At 50.6% G+C, this 16,081-nt stretch overlaps 1 protein-coding gene across 5 annotated transcripts in view; it reads right to left on the bottom strand.

The window, feature by feature from the left end:
- Window positions 1-16,081, bottom strand: part of PPP6R2 (protein phosphatase 6 regulatory subunit 2) — an 84,826-nt gene that overhangs the window by 6,480 nt on the left and 62,265 nt on the right. For all 5 annotated transcript variants that reach the window (XM_082665758.1, XM_082665760.1, XM_082665759.1 and 2 more), the window contains 4 exons: window positions 15,102-15,254; window positions 4,153-4,356; window positions 2,757-2,821; window positions 1,090-1,205 (listed from right to left, as the gene is read on the bottom strand). In XM_082665758.1, the coding sequence (XP_082521884.1) occupies window positions 1,090-1,205; window positions 2,757-2,821; window positions 4,153-4,356; window positions 15,102-15,254 (538 nt within the window). The remainder of the gene's footprint in view (window positions 1-1,089; window positions 1,206-2,756; window positions 2,822-4,152; window positions 4,357-15,101; window positions 15,255-16,081) is intronic.

Raw genomic sequence — 16,081 nt, 5'->3', positions numbered from 1 at the left:
GGGCCGGACTGAGAGCAGCCCGCTCGTGTCAGAGGGCCCCGCCCCCCCCCCCAGCCTCCTGGCTCACAGCTGCCCTGGGACCACAGGGGGCCATGGCCAAGGTCACCATGGGGGCAACTAGGCGAGGGCACGGGGGCGGGGGGCCATGGAGGCCACGCCCACTGCACGACCAACTGGACGTCTGCGGGGCAGCTTCCCCAGCCCAGGACAGGGACAAACCCAGCACCTCCCCTGCCTGCCCCGGACTCAGGGCACCACGGCCCCCAGAAGGGATGGGGATCACCCCGCCCCGACAGCACACATGGCGCTCCAGGGGCCCCCCAGACGGTGCTCACTCCCGCTCGCTGTTCACTGAGCACACGTGTCCCCCTGCCCCCTGGCCAGCCCTGTCCTCAGGCCCCCACACAGCACGGGGGACAAACTGTCTTGGCTGTGAAACCAGCACGAGCCCCCAAGTGCCCTCAGGGTCCCAGCCCCTGTGGCCGTCACTGTCCATCACCCTCAGGCCGCCCCGAGCGCACGCCCCTGCGTCACCCTGTCAGCCCTGTCACCATGTGCTGCTCAGGCTGGCCCGGCGTCCTCCTCCCCAAGAGGCCACACAGGCCCTTCTAAGCTGCCCGCCTTCTCCCATCTGAACCAAGATCCCTCGGGCTCTCCCCAGCTCAGGCCAGAAAGCCCAGCGCCTGGGAGCTACAGACTGGGCGCCCAGAACGTGCGAGGGCTGGCAAGGGGCATGGGCGGCGGCCCCCCGCTCGGGGCCCCGGATCGCGACGAGGAGGCCCGTGGGGTATGAGGGAGAGCAAGCCTGGCCAGGATGGCCTCTGCTCAGGCCCTGCGGCCGCTCCCCAGATGAGCCACGAGCTCAGAGAAGAGCCGGACGGCAGAGCAGGAGAGCAGGCGTTTGGGCCGGCGCGGGCGGCCCAGGGCACAGAGGAGGCTGCCGCCCAGGCCCAGGCGCAGCTGACAGGACAGCCCCCGTGGCAAAGGGGGGGCCAAGTGTGTGGCACCAGTGCTGGTCCGGTCCGCCGATGGGCCAAGGGCAGGGGCGGGGCACCTCGGGCAGCGACACCTGGGCCTGGAGGCGCTCACCTCGGAGGACCTCGCTGACCTGGGTCTGCACGGGGCCCCCCTCCAGGCTCTGCACCACTGCGTTGGCGATCCGGGTGAGATGGCCCATGTTCCCGCGCCTCATGCCACCCGCTGCCCTGAAAGAGAGGGTGGCGTCAGGCCTGCCGCCGGCCCTCCTCCACGGTGCCTCCAGCCGGCCCGGCCTCGGCTCTGCGGCCTCCTCCCCGCGGGCCCACTGCCCTGCGAAGCCGTCTCGTGGCCTCGCCTGCAGGCTGCTTACTTTTGGAGCACCTGCTCGGCACCCGCGTCGCTCCACTCCCTGTCTACAAGTGAGGCGGGCATTTGCCGCTCCCACTCTGCGCAGACCACCAGACCCGCGCCCGGCTGGGGCTGCGAGTGTTGACCAAGCGCGTCCCGAGCCCCCAGAGAAGACCGAGGGTGGACCCAGGACCCGGGAGTAGGCAGAGCAGCAGGGGCAGCGGGCTGGCTCCCGTCCACCTGCGCGTCCCGCACGGCCGCAAACACGTGGCTCTCCCCCCACTTCTCATCTCTCCCACACAGGACCCAACAGAGCAGCAAGTCTTCAGATCCCTGATGCAGCAGGAAGGGTGTCAGTTGTGAGACTCTGGTGCGTCCGTTACAGAAACACAGCCCTTGGGTCCCAGAGTGGACAGCGCTTGCTTTCAACAGTATTCTCTCTCTTCAGAGCCTGACGACAACCAGAGAGGAAGCGAAGGTGGTCCCCAATCGGTGGGCCCACCCGGCAGAGGAAGGGGGTCAGGAGAGACTGAGCAGGCAGAACTGGCCCAGACGCGAAGCCGGGCTGAGGGTGGAGGCCTGTGAGCGGCTGTCCAGGTCGCGGGAGAACCGCGCTGAGGCCGCGGCCTGCAGGCATCCAGGCTCACACGCCCGTCCACGGCTTACTATGGCCCAAGGACCCCTCGGTGACAGCAGTGAGCCCTCCCCTCACACAGGCACACACCTGTGCACCAACACACAAAACACATACAGGAGCAGACTCAGCACAGGCCTCCCTGGGCACTACGCACGCCGGGCCCAGCGGAAGGCGGGGCGGCCCCACCTCGCTTCTTGCTACTTGGGAGCGGACGCAGATTTGTGGGCTCAGTAACAGCAGGACAGAAGGGATGAACTAGGTGCGGTCGCAGAGCTCTCCCCACCTGCCCAGAGCAGCCCCTGGCGGGGCAGAGTAGGAGCACAGGGGGCACAGGGCTGCCCACTGGACCCGACCCTGCAGTCACACCAGGGACCTGGGCAGTCAAGACTTTCAAGCAGGAAGTGACACCACCTGCTGGTTTCAGCAAGATCCCAGCTTATCAGCAACGAGAGAGCAGATGGGGCAAGAGGGAAGCAGAAAGGGGCCCGGATGCTCTTTCAAGGGTCTGAGGCTTCAGTAAGAGAAGTGGCTGGAGGCTGGGATGGGGACGTGGGAGGATTCGGGACACAGTGCAGGCACAGGACTGGGGTCTCTGCTGATGGACGGGCAAGGGAGGAAGAGGGTGAGGGGCCCATGGAGCCAGGGGCCGGGCTGTGCAGGCCGCGTTACCCTGCCCCGCGCCCTGGCCCCACCAGCAGCACTGCAGCTGCTCCCACAGCGGTGGGACCCTTCCTTGAAAACAAACCCTCCATGGCAGCCCTGGAGCCCCACGCAGAGCCCTAGTGGTCCTTACTGTGTGTGGTCATTGGCTTCCCAGGCCTCCAGGATCCTCTGGACCAGGCAACACTTCTGGAACAGCTGGCAGACAGGTGGCACGGGTCAGGGCCAGCAGGGCTGCACGCTCCCCTCCACCCAGCCCTGGACTGAGTGGGCTTAGCAGGCAGCAGGCGCACACGTCAGCCCCAAGTTCACTGTGGGCGGCGAAAGCATCACAGCCCAGCCCTGCAGTCCCCGTCCAACGCCCAGGTAGGCTCTGCTCAGGCTCGTCCACGTGGCGACGGGGTTCGAATCAGGACACTCTCGTCCCCTCAGCCTCCCGGCGGTCGTGTCCTCCCCCTCGGGCCACTCTCCTGCCTTCTCCATCCAGGAGGAAGAGGCCGGTGGCCCCAGGGCTCACTTGCTTCCAGGCCCTCACACAGGCAGCTTCCCGTATCTGGAATGTTTGCTCCGGGCCCCAAATCGCACGCCCACCCCGCGTGTGGCCTCACTATCTGGGTGAGGTCCCTTGCTGGCCTGCATGGCCGCTGCACACACCCACCCCCTGTGGCTCTCATCACTGAAAGCGCCCACTCCTGGCTATTTACCCCCTTGGCTGTGTTCCGGCTCAGGCCTGCAGGTGCAGCCCTTCTCGACCCTCTCCCAGGTCTCTGGTCAGGGGCCCCGTTGCCAAGCCCCTCCTGTCTGAGCCTTGCAGCCACCCGGGGGTGGGGGGCAGAGCCGACCCCCAGGGCCCCGCACGCAGAGGTGGGCTCCTCGGCTTGGGGATCGCCTGTGCCACATGCTCCACCCACGTGCTGCTTCCTCCTTCCTTCCTTAGTGAACACCCACTAAGGCCGACTCCCTGCAGCCCCGCGCGGCCGCTCAGGATGCTCTTGCTTGCGGCCCCGGGAAGGGCGGCCCCAGCGGGTCTCCACACAGTGTGCTCGGGTGAGCGGGAAAGCGTCAGGGAAGAGGCGGGCCGTGCAGAGCAGCCACGCTTTCCAGAGGCTCCAAATCCCAGAAAGTCTTCTTGTGAGAACTGGATATGCTCCCCCTCCCCGGCACCTCCCCGGCACGGCATTCACACCATGACGGGGCTGCTTGCCCTCAGGGCCTGGGGAGCCGACCCGGGGGCAGCGACGGGGCTTCTCCTACACCCCTCCGGGGCCCTCCACTCCACCGGCTCTGGGGCCCTGGCAAACATGGACACCTTCTTTGGGATTTCCCGTCTCACGGGTGAAAGGAGAGCAGCTCACCCCGTGTCACGGGAGGATTAGAGGAGAAAGCACACGAGGGCCCAAAGCAACGTTAATGTCCACATGGTCTGGGTGGGGTTCAGCACACGCAGCAATACACAGGATGCACAGGACACGCAGTGACACACAGGACATGCAGGACACAGCTACATGCGTGACGCTGCCTGGACCTACGTGGGTCACCATTGTGCTCTCAGGGCGGCTGGCGGCAGGCTGGGGGGTCTCTGGGTCCCCGCTGGAAGGCAGAGGCTCCACCGCGCCCTCAGGTCCGCTGGCCACGGCCCTGTCCTCCCGGGCAGAGTGGGACAGGATGGCGGCTATGCACAGCTCCACTTGGAAGTGCAGGAAGTTATTCCAGGCGTACTTAACAAACAGGTCCTGGGGAGACAGAGGGTGAGGGAAGCCCCGTGTCCTGCAGGCTGAACGTGAGGGGCCCTGCTGCCCTGCCCACCTCCCCGTGCTGTGTCCTGACGTCCGGGCGGCCACGGGCCTTCCATCTCCATCCAGCTCCGTAACCTCTGCTCGTGTGACCGCTTCCTGTGGTTTCCTCATCCTCTGTGCTAGGTTAGAAGCTGCACCCGCAGACCCTCAACCTCCCTCCTCCTCCAGTGCATCCTGACAAGGCTGTAGGCCTCCCTGCAAAATCCACCGCAGCTACACTCTACACATTCTGCTATGCAGTATTTTTATCGTCTTTCCTTTATGATTTTATCTTTGACCCACAAGTTACTGGGAGTGTGTTCAATTCTCCAGCCCCTGGGGATCCTATCCAGGAGGGCCATGAAATCAGGAGGTGCACACATGGACACTCCCCAAGGGAGCCCCAAGGGGCCCAAACAGAAGCTCCCAGGCAGACGCCCCCGAGGAGGCTGAATGGGCAGCTGCAGCCCCTCTGCCATGGCCTTTTCCAGACCTGCCCCTGAGGCAAGCAGAGCGGCACCAGCAGGGAGGCGGGACAGGCACACCTGCCACGTCCACATGGCCACCTCACACCCAGCAGGGTCCACAGCTGCCTGCATCCCACACCCTCTGCTGCCTACACAGAAGGAAGCGGGCTGCGCAGGATGGGGAGATGGGGCTGGGGAAAGGGGTGTAGGCTCCAGCCCAGGATATAAGTCTGGACCCTTCTTTCCCACCAGGGAGTGGGGAGCTGGATAAGGAAGGAGGCCCGTCTGCCTGACACAGCTCTCCTCCCCCACAGAAACACAGTCTCCAGTCTCGGCTTCACCTTCCCTGCCTGTGTGACTTTGGGTGACACTGGAGGTGGCTTCATCCATGCCGCCTCGTCTTCAACAGTCAGACCCACCTCCCAATAAAGAAAAGCCCATACCAGATGGCTTCACTGGAATTCTACCAAACATTTAAAGAAGAATTAACAACACCAATCCTTCTCAAAGTCTCCCCAAAAAAACTAAAGGGAGCACTTTCTACCAAATTCAGTCTATGAGGCCAGCACTGCCCTGACACCAAAGACATCACAAGAAAAGAAAATTACAGACCAACATCCCTTCAGAACACTGATGCAAAAATTCTCCACAAAATACTAACAAACTGAATTCAGCAGCAGATTAGAAGAAAATTATACACTATGACCAAGTGGGATTTATTCCCAGAATGCAAGAATGGTTCAACATATGAAAATCCTTCAGTGTAATATACACCACATTAAAAGAATGAAGGACAAAAACCAGTCATCTCAACTGACACTGAAAAATCATTTGACAAAATTCAACACATTTTCTTGATAAAAACACTTAATAAACTAGGAATAAAGGAAACTTCCTCAACATAGTGAAGGGCATCTATGACAAGAGCACAGAAAACATATTCAGTGGTGAGAGACTGAACGCTTTCCTTCTAAGACCCAAAACAAAGAAAGGATGCCCCTTTCGCCACCTGTATTCAGCACTGCACTCGAAGTTCTAGCCAGGGCAATTAGGCAATAAACAGGAATAAAAAGCATCAAAACAACAGGAGAAGCCACCGCAGAGACTGGTTCAAGATGGCGGAGTAGAAGGACGTGCGCTCACTCCCTCTTGCGAGAGCACCGGCATCACAACTGCTGAACAATCCTCGACAGGAAGACACTGGAACTCACCAAAAAAGATACCCTACATTCAAAGACGAAGGAGAAGCCACAATGAGACGGTAGCAGGGGCGCAATCACAATATAATCAAATCCCATAACTGCTGGTGGGTGACTCACAAACTGGAGAACATTTATACCACAGAAGTCCACCCACTGGAGTGAAGGTTCTGAGCCCCACGTCAGGCTTCCCAACCTGGCGGTCCGGCAACGGGAGGAGGAATTCTTAGAGAATCAGACTTTGAAGCCTAGCGGGATTTGACTGCAGGACTTTGACAGGACTGGGGGAAACAGAGACTCCACTAGTGGAGGGCACACACAAACTAGTGTGCACCTCGGGACCCAGGGGAAGGAGCAGTGACCCCAAAGGAGACTGAACCAGACCTACCTGCTGGTGTTGGAGGGTTTCCTGCAGAGGCAGGGGGTGGCTGTGGTTCACCATGGGGACAAGGACACTGGCAGCAGAAGTTCTGGGAAGTTACTCCTTGGCGTGAGACCTCCCGGAGTCCACCACTAGCGCCACCAAAGAGCCGCAGAGGCTCCAGTGCTGGGTCGCCTCAGGCCAAACAACCAACAGGGAGGGAACCCAGCCCCACCCATCAGCAGACAAGTGGATTAAACTTTTACTGAGCTCTGCCCACCAGAGCAACAGTCAGCTCTACCCACCACCAGTCCCTCCCATCAGGAAGCTTGCACAAGCCTCTTAGATAGCCTCATCCACCAGAGGGCAGACAGCAGAAGCAAGAAGAACTACAATCCTGCAGCCTGTGGAAGGAAAACCACATTCACAGAAAGAAAGACAAGATGAAAGGCAGAGGGCTAGGTACCAGATGAAGGAACAAGATAAAACCCCAGAAAAACAACTAAATGAAGTGGAGATAGGCAACCTTCCAGAAAAAGAATTCAGAATAATGACAGTGAAGATGATCCAGGACCTCGGAAAAAGAATGGAGGCAAAGATCGAGAAGATGCAAGAAATGTTTAACAAAGACCCAGAAGAATTAAAGAACAAACGAACAGATGAACAACACAATAACTGAAATGAAAAATACACTAGAAGGACTCGATAGCAGAATAACTGAGGCAGAAAAACGGATAAGTGAGCTGGAAGACAGAATGGTGGAATTCACTGCCATAGAACAGAATGAAGAAAAACGAATGAAAAGAGACGAAGACAGCCTAGGAGACCTCTGGGACAACGTTAAACGCAACAACATTCACATTATAGGGTCCCAGAAGGAGAAGAGAGAGAGAAAGGACCCGAGAAAATATTTGAAGAGATTTTAGTCGAAAACTTCCCTAACATGGGAAAGGAAATAGCCACCCAGGTCCAGGAAGCACAGAGAGTCCCATACAGGATAAACCCAAGGAGAAACACGCCGAGACACACAGTAATCAAACTGGCAAAAATTAAAGACAAAGAAAAATTACTGAAAGCAACAAAGGAAAAACAACAAATAACATACAAGGGAACTCCTATAAGGTTAACAGCTGATTTCTCAGCTGTTAACAGCTGATTTTTTTTTAGAAACTCTAAAAGCCAGAAGGGAGTGGCACGATATATTTAAAGTGATGAAAGGGAATAACCTACAACCAAGATTACCCTACCCGGCAAGGATTTCATTCAGGTTCAAGGGAGAAATCAAAAGCTTTACAGACAAGGAAAAGCTAAGAGAATTCAGCACCACCAACCAGCTCTACAACAAATGCTAAAGGAACTTCTCTAAGTGGGAGACACAAGACAAGAAAAGAACCTACAAAAACAAACCCAAAACAATTAAGAAAATGGTAACAGGTACATATCGATAAGTACCTTAAACGTGAATGGATTAAATGCTCCAACCAAAAGACACAGGCTCGCTGAATGGATACAAAAACAAGACCCATATATATGCTGTCTACAAGAGACCCACTTCAGACCTAGAGACACATACAGACTGAAAGTGAGGGGACGGAAAAAGTTATTCCATGCAAATGGAAATCAAAAGAAAGCTGGAGTAGTAATACTCATATCAGATAAAACAGACTTTAAAATAAAGACTGTTACAAGAGACGAGGAAGGACACCACATAATGATCAAGGGATCAAGAAGACATAACAGTTATAAATATATATGCACCCAACATAGGAGCACCTCAATACGTAAGGCAACTGCTAACAGCTATAAAAGAGGAAATTGACAGTACACAATCATAGTGGGGGACTTTAACACCTCACTTACACCAATGGACAGATCATCCAGACAGAAAATTATCAGGGAAACACAAGCTTTAAATGACACAATAGATCAGACAGATTTAATTGATATTTATAGGACATTCTACCCCAAAACAGCAGATCACACTTTCTTCTCAAGTGCACACGGAACATTCTCCAGGATAGATCACATCTTGGGTCACAAATCAAGCCTCGGTAAATTTAAGAAAACTGAAATCATATCAAGCATCTTTTCCGACCACAACACTGAAGATCAGAAATGAATTACAGGGAAAAAAACGTAAAAAACACAAACACATTGAGGCTAAACAACACGTTACTAAATAACCAAGAGATCACTGAAGAAATCAAAAAGGAAATAAAAAAATACCTGGAGACAAATGACAATGAAAACACAACGATCCAAAACCTATGGGATGCTGCAAAAGCAGTTCTAAGAGGGAAGTTTATAGCTATACAAGCCTACCTCAAGAAACAAGAAACAGCTCAAATAAACAATCTAACCTTACACCTAAAGCAACTAGAGAAAGAAGAACAAACAAAACCCAAAGTTAGCAGAAGGAAAGAAATCGTAAAGATCAGAGCAGAAATAAATGAAATAGAAACAAAGAAAACAACAGCAAAGATCAATAAAACTAAAAGCTGGTTCTTTGAGAAGATAAATAAAATTGATAAACCATTAGCCAGACTCATCAAGAAAAAGAGATAGAGGACTCAAATCAATAAAATTAGAAATGAAAAAGGAGAAGTGACAACTGACACTGCAGAAATACAGAGGATCATGAGAGACTACTACAAGCAACTCTATGCCAATAAAATGGACAACCTGGAAGAAACTGACAAATTCTTAGGAAGGTATAACCTTCCAAGACTAAACCAGGAAGAAACAGAAAATATGAACAGAATTACTTTCCGTTTCAAGTAGTGAAATTGAAACTGTGATTTAAAATCTTCCAGCGAACAAAAGTCCAGGACCAGATGGCTTCATAGGTAATTTCTATCAAACATTTAGAGAAGAGCTAACACCTATCCATCTCAAACTCTTCCAAAAAACTGCAAAGGAAGGAACACTCCCAAACTCATTCTATGAGGCCACCATCACCCTGATACCAAAACCAAACAAAGACACTACAAAAAAAGAAAATTACAGACCAACATTACTGATGAATATAGATGCAAAACTCCTCAACAAAATACTAGCAAACAGAATCCAACAACACATTAAAAGGATCATACACCATGATCAAGTGGGATTTATCCCAGGGATGCAAGGATTCTTCGATATATGCACTCAATCAACGTGATACACCATATTAACAACCTGAAGAATAAAAACCGTATGATCGTCTCAACAGATGCAGAAAAAGCTTTGACAAAATTCAGCACCCATTTATGATAAAAACTCCCCAGAAAGTGGGCAGAGAGGGAACCTACCTCAACATAATAAAGGCCACATACGACAAACCCACAGCAAACATCATTCTCAATGGTGAAAAACTGAAAGCATTTCCTCTAAGATCAGGAACAAGACACAGATGTCCACTCTCACCACTATTACTCAACATGGTTTTGGAAGTCCTAGCCATGGCAATCAGAGAAGAAAAAGAAATAAAAGGAATACAAATTGGAAAAGAAGAAGTAAAACTGTCACTGTTTGCAGATGACATGATACTATACATAGAGAATCCTAAAGATGCCACCAGAAAACTACTAGAGCTAATCAATGAATTGGGTAAAGTTGCAAGATACAAAATTAATGCACAGAAATCTCTTGCATCCCTATACACTAACAACAAAAGATCAGAAAGAGAAATTAAGGGTAAATCCCATTCACCACTGCAACAAAAAGAATAAAATACCTAGGAATAAACCTACGTGAGAAGGTAAAAGACCTGTACTCAGAAAACTATAAGACACTGGTGAAAGAAATCAAAGATGACACAAACTGATGGAGAGATATACCATATTCTTGGGTTGGAAGAATCAGTACTGTGAAAATGACCATAAGCAATCCACAGATTCAATGCAATCCCTGTCAAATTACCAATGGCATTTTTTACAGAACTAGAACAAAAAATCTTAAAATTTGTATGGAGACACAAAAGACCCCGAAGAGCCAAGGGAGTCTTGAGGGAAAAAAAAAGGAGCGGAGGAATCAGACTCCCTGATTTCAGACTATACTACAAAGCTACAGTAATCAAGTCAGTATGATACTGGCACAAAAACAGAAATATAGATCAATGGAACAGGATAGAAAACCCAAAGATAAACCCACACACCTATGGTCAACTAATCTATGACAAAGGAGGCAAGGATATACAATGGAGAAAAGACAGTCTCTTCAATAAGTGGTGCTGGCAAAACTGGAAACTACATGTCAAAGACTGAAATTAGTACACTCCTTAACACCATACACAAAAATAAACTCAAAATGGATTAGAGACCTAAATATAAGACTGGACACTATAAAACTCTTAGAGGGAAACATAGGAAGAACACTTTGACATAAATCACAGCAAGATCTTTTTTGATCCACATCCCAGAGTAATGGAAATAAAAACAAAAATAAACAAATAGGACCTAACGAAACTTAAAAGCTTTCGCAAAGCAAAGGAAACTACAAACAAGACAAAAAAACAACCCTCAGAATGGGGGAAAATATTTGCAAATGAATCAACGGACAAAGGATTAATCTCCAAAATATATAAACAGCTCATGCAACTCAATATTAAAATAACAAAGAACCCAATCCAAAAATGGGCAGAAGACCTAAATAGACATTTCTCCAAAGAGGACATACAGATGGCCAAGAAGCACATGAAAAGCTGCTCAACATCACTAATCATTAGAGAAATGCAAATCAAATCTACAATGAGGTATCACCTCACATCAGTTAGAACGGGCATCATCAGAAAATCTACAAACAACCAATGCTGGAGAGGGTGTGGAGAAAAGGGAACCCTCTTGCACTGTTGGTGGGAATATAAATTGATACAGCCGCTATGGAGAACAGTATGGAGGTTCCTTAAAAAACTAAAAGTAGAATTACCATATGACCCAGCAATCCCACTATTGGGCATATACCCTGAGAAAACCATAATTCAAAAAGACACATGCACCCCAATGTTCACTGCAGCACTATTTACAATTGCCAGGTCACGGAAGCAACCTAAATGCCCATCGACAGACGAATGGATAAAGAAGATGTGGTACATATATACAATGGAATATTACTCACCCATAAAAAGGAACAAAACTAGGTCATTTTTAGAGATGTGGATGGACCTAGAGTCTGTCATACAGAGTGAAATAAGCCAGAAAGAGAAAAACAAATATTGTATATTAATGCATATAAGTGGAACCTAGAAAAATGGTACAGATGAACCAGTTTGCAGGGCAGAAATAGAGACACAGATGTAGAGAACAAGTATATGGACACCAAGGGGGGAAAGCGGCAGGGGGTGGGGTGGGGGATGAATTGGGAGATTGGGATTGACATGTACACTGATGTGTATAAAATGGATAACTAATAAGAACCTGCTTATAAAAAATAAAATTTAAAAATTTAAAAAAATAAAAATAAAGGGCATCTGAATTGGAAAGAAATAAAATTATCTCTGTTCACAGATGATACAATCTTATATGCAGAAAACTGTACAAATTCCACATAAACTGTTAGAGCAAATAAACAAATTCAGCCAAGTTCCAGGATAAAAGATCAACACACAAACTCTGTTGCATTTTTCCCACTAACAGTAAATAACCCAAAGAACTGAATCTTCACACATGCGGCCCATTTGTTTTCAACACGGGTGCCAAGGTCACTCAGTGGGAAAAGGACAGTGTTTTCAACAAAAGGTGCTGAAAGAAATAACAAGTGTTGGCGAGGATGGCGAGAAGAGAGGACCTTGTGCACTGGTGGTGGGAATGCAAACTGGTGCAACCACTGTGGAACACAGTGTGGACGTTCCTCAAAAAATTAAAAATAGAACAATCATATGATCCAACAATTCCATTCCTATGTACCCAAAGAATACAAAAACACTAATTTTAAAAGATATATGCCCCTCCATGTTCACTGCAGAATTATTTACAATAACCAAGATATGGAAATGACCTAAATGCCCATAAACAGACGAATGGATAAAGAAGATGTGGTACATATATACAGTGGAGTATCACTCAGCCACAAAAAAGAATGATAGAATGCCATTGGAGCAACATGGATGGACCTAGAGGGTATTATGCTAAATGACGTAGGTCAGATGGAGAAAGACAAATACCGTATAATTTCATCAATGAAAAACAAACAAAATAAACAAACCAAACAAAAACAAACATGTAGATACAGAGTAGTGGTTACCAGTGGTAAGGGGTGGGGTAGGGAGGAGGACGAAATGGGTAAAGGGGATCAGCTGTATGGTGACAGATGGAAACTAAATCTTTGGTGGTGAGCATGCAATAGGGTATGAAGAAGTAGAAATATAACCTACACATGAAACTTACATTCAAAAAACAAAACAAAACAAATGGTGCTGTGATATCCACATGCAAAAGAATGAAGCTGGACCCTTACCTTACACTGCATAGATATACAAACTCAGAACGGACCAAAGACCCGAAAGAGCTAAAACTATAAAGTACTTAGAAGAAAACACAGGGGGAAAGTTGCATGACAGTGGATTTGGCAATGATTTCTTAGGTATAGGTATGACACCAAATGCACAAGAAACAAAAGAAAAAAACAGATAAACTTGCGACTTCCCTGGTGGCGCAGTGGTTAAGAATCCGCCTGCCAATGCAGGGGACAAGGGTTCGAGCCCTGGTCCGGAAGATCCCACATGCCGCAGAGCAACTAAGCCCGTGTGCCACAACTACTGAACCTGCACTCTAGAGCCCACGAGCCACAACTACTGAAGCCTGCACGCCTAGAGCCCGTGCTCCACAACAAGAGAAGCCACCGCAATGAGAAGCTCACGTACCACAACTAAGAGCAGCCCCCCACTCACTGCTACTAGAGAAAGCCCACGCACAGCAACAAAGACCCAACGCAGCCAAAAATAAATAAAATAATTAATTAAAAAAAAGAAAAAAAACAGATAAACTGGACTTCATCAAAATGAAAACCTTTGTGCGTCAGAGGATACCATCAAGAGGGCAAAAAGACAACTCACAGAATGGGAGAAAATATTTGCAAATCATGTATCTAAGCGCTTAATATCCAGAATATATAAAGAACTCCTTCAATTCAACAACAACAACAAAACGAACAACCCAATTCAAAAATGGGCAGAGGACTTGAACAGACAGTTCTCCAAAGATACACAAATGGCCAGCAAAAGCACATGAAAAAATGCTCAGCATCACTAATCACTAAGGAAACGCAAATCAAAACACAGTGAGGTACCACCTCAAACCCATCTGGATGGCTATTATCAAAAACATGGAAAACACGTGTTAGTGACGAAATTGGAACCCTCATACATTGCTGGTGTGAATGTAAAACAGTGTACCCACTGGGGAAAACAGTGTGTGGGTGCCTCAAAAAGCTGAACATAGAATTACTGTATGACCCATCAATTCCACTTCTAGGTATGTAGTCAGAAGTGAAAGCAGGGGCTGAAACAGATATTTGTACATCCATGTTTATAGCAGCATTATTAAAAATAGCCAAAATGTGGAAGCAACCCAATTGTCCACCAACATATGAACGGATAAGCAAAACGCAGTACATCCATACAATGAAATATCATTCAGCCTTAAAAAGGAAAGAAATTGTGACACATGCTACCACATGGATGAACATTATACTAAGTGAAATAAGCCAGACAGAAAAGGCGATATACTGTTTGATTCCACTTACATAGGAATCCCTGGAATAGTCGGATCCATAGAGACAGAAAGTAGAAGGGTGGGTGCCAGGGCTGGGGACTGGCGGGGGGATGAGGACCGAGTGTTTAATGCTCAGAGCTGGAGAAGATGAGAAAGTCCTGGAGATCGTGGTAATGGTTATACAACAACGTGAACGTTGAACCATATGCTTGCAAGTTATTAAAATGGTGTATTTCATGTTACATATATTTTGCCACAATAAATGAAAAGTAGAAAGGGGGAGTGGGAGAGAGAGAACTTTCTCGGAGGAGAGGAAAAGAAATGACTGAGGTCTTTCCTAGTCGCCCTCTGACCCACATCCAGGCTCTACAGTCACAGCAGAGCCCAGTGACTTCCAAACGCTGGAAGGACTCCTGAGGCAGGCAGTCCTTCAGGCCCAGGTCCAAGGCAGCTCCTTCTGGGATTGAGATTTAAATGTAAGGATATTTCAGCTTCCTGGGAGCAGAGGCCCAGGGGCAAGGCTGAGGAGAAGGCTGGGGATGCATGAGCTCCGTGTACAGCTTGAGCGAGGTCCCCTCCCCGTCAGCAGCGCCCTGTGGTCACTGCCTGCAGACCCTCCCTCAGACCCCCACGGCGTGCCCACCAGAGGAGCTCCCCACAGGCTCTGCCTTTACTGTGGGGACGAGGAGCAGCTCTTTAGGGCGTTTTAGGCTGAAGAGCTTCAAAGTTCTCTATTAAGGCAGAAATCAGAAAGGGGAGGGACCATATTACCGGCTCCCTCTGCTTCCAGGGCAGCCCTGCATGAGCCTACACGGAGGCGGGTCCCAGCGTCACTCGGTGCGCCTCACCAGTGACCTGGCCTCAAGCCTGGGGGGCAGGACGCGGTCTCTGCACAGACTGTGCCTGCCCCAGAACCGAACCAGAGCCTCCCTTCGGGCAGGCCTTCACCTGGGCGCTGAGGTCCCAGGCGGGGCAGGTGTCCGCTCACCAGCAGCAAGCCCATGGTGTTGAGCCGGCAGAGCTCCTGGTTGATGCTGGGCGTGTTCGTGTGCAGCAGGGCGGCCACGAGGCGAGCTCCGTGCAGGCGGGCGTTACCCAGGGGCTCCTCCAGCACGCCAATGGTGGTCAGGATCGCTGCTTTCTGCAAACACAAAAGGACGGCCCAGTTAGAGCCTTGTGACCGGTGTGATCACCACCCATGTGTGGGCTTCTCTTTGACCTGACCCTGGTCGAAGGGCCAGGGCCGCTGCTGCATGACGTGGCCCAGCCGGGGAGGGGTCCTCAAGGCAATGTGGTCTGCAGGAGGAGCCAAGGGGTCAGTCGGGTTAAGAGCCCCACCGCTCCCCTCAGGGCTCACAAGACTGAGTGAGGGTGGGCCGCTGCTCCTGGGTGCCTAGGGCACTCTGGCCTCAGCCTGCCAGCCGAAGGGATGTGACCTCAGCGTGTAAGACGGAGGAGACTGACGACAAGGGTGGCCTCGTGAGATGGGGTGATCCCACACACGGAGCACAGTGCATCTACCGTTTCATTAGCAGAATGTTCCAGAATCCCTGACTTCATGAGTCCTCCTTTCTAGTGGGGAAGGCAGACCACAAGCTGATATATGTAAGAAACAGTATGGTAGACCACGGCGGGTGCCCAAGAGAGGCACCAGGAGAGGCGAAGGGGCTGTGCCCGGGGCACTGAGGTGCAGAGGGACTGGGTCTTCCTCACCATGACCACCGCTGCTCAGCTGAGCAAAGGGTCTCCTCTGGGACCCCCTCACTCCTTGGCTGGGTGCCCCCAACTCAAGAGGCCGGGTCTCCAGTGCACTCGGGCTCTCAGACACCCCCGTCAGAAGGCAGGAGTTGCCTGGGGGGGGGTGGCGAACTGTCCAACTCTTCAAAGAGAAGATGGACACTCGGCAGATGGGGTCTGAGTGCGCTTGTCATCCCGGGTGGCGAGTGGGGTCTTTGCCTTGCAAGCGAC

This window comes from Grampus griseus, assembly GCF_964374135.1.
Source record: "Grampus griseus genome assembly, chromosome: 11".
NCBI classification, from domain to species: Eukaryota; Metazoa; Chordata; class Mammalia; order Artiodactyla; family Delphinidae; genus Grampus; species Grampus griseus.
The sequence above is the reverse complement of the archived record's forward strand: the minus strand, read 5'-3'. Positions and strand labels throughout refer to the sequence as shown.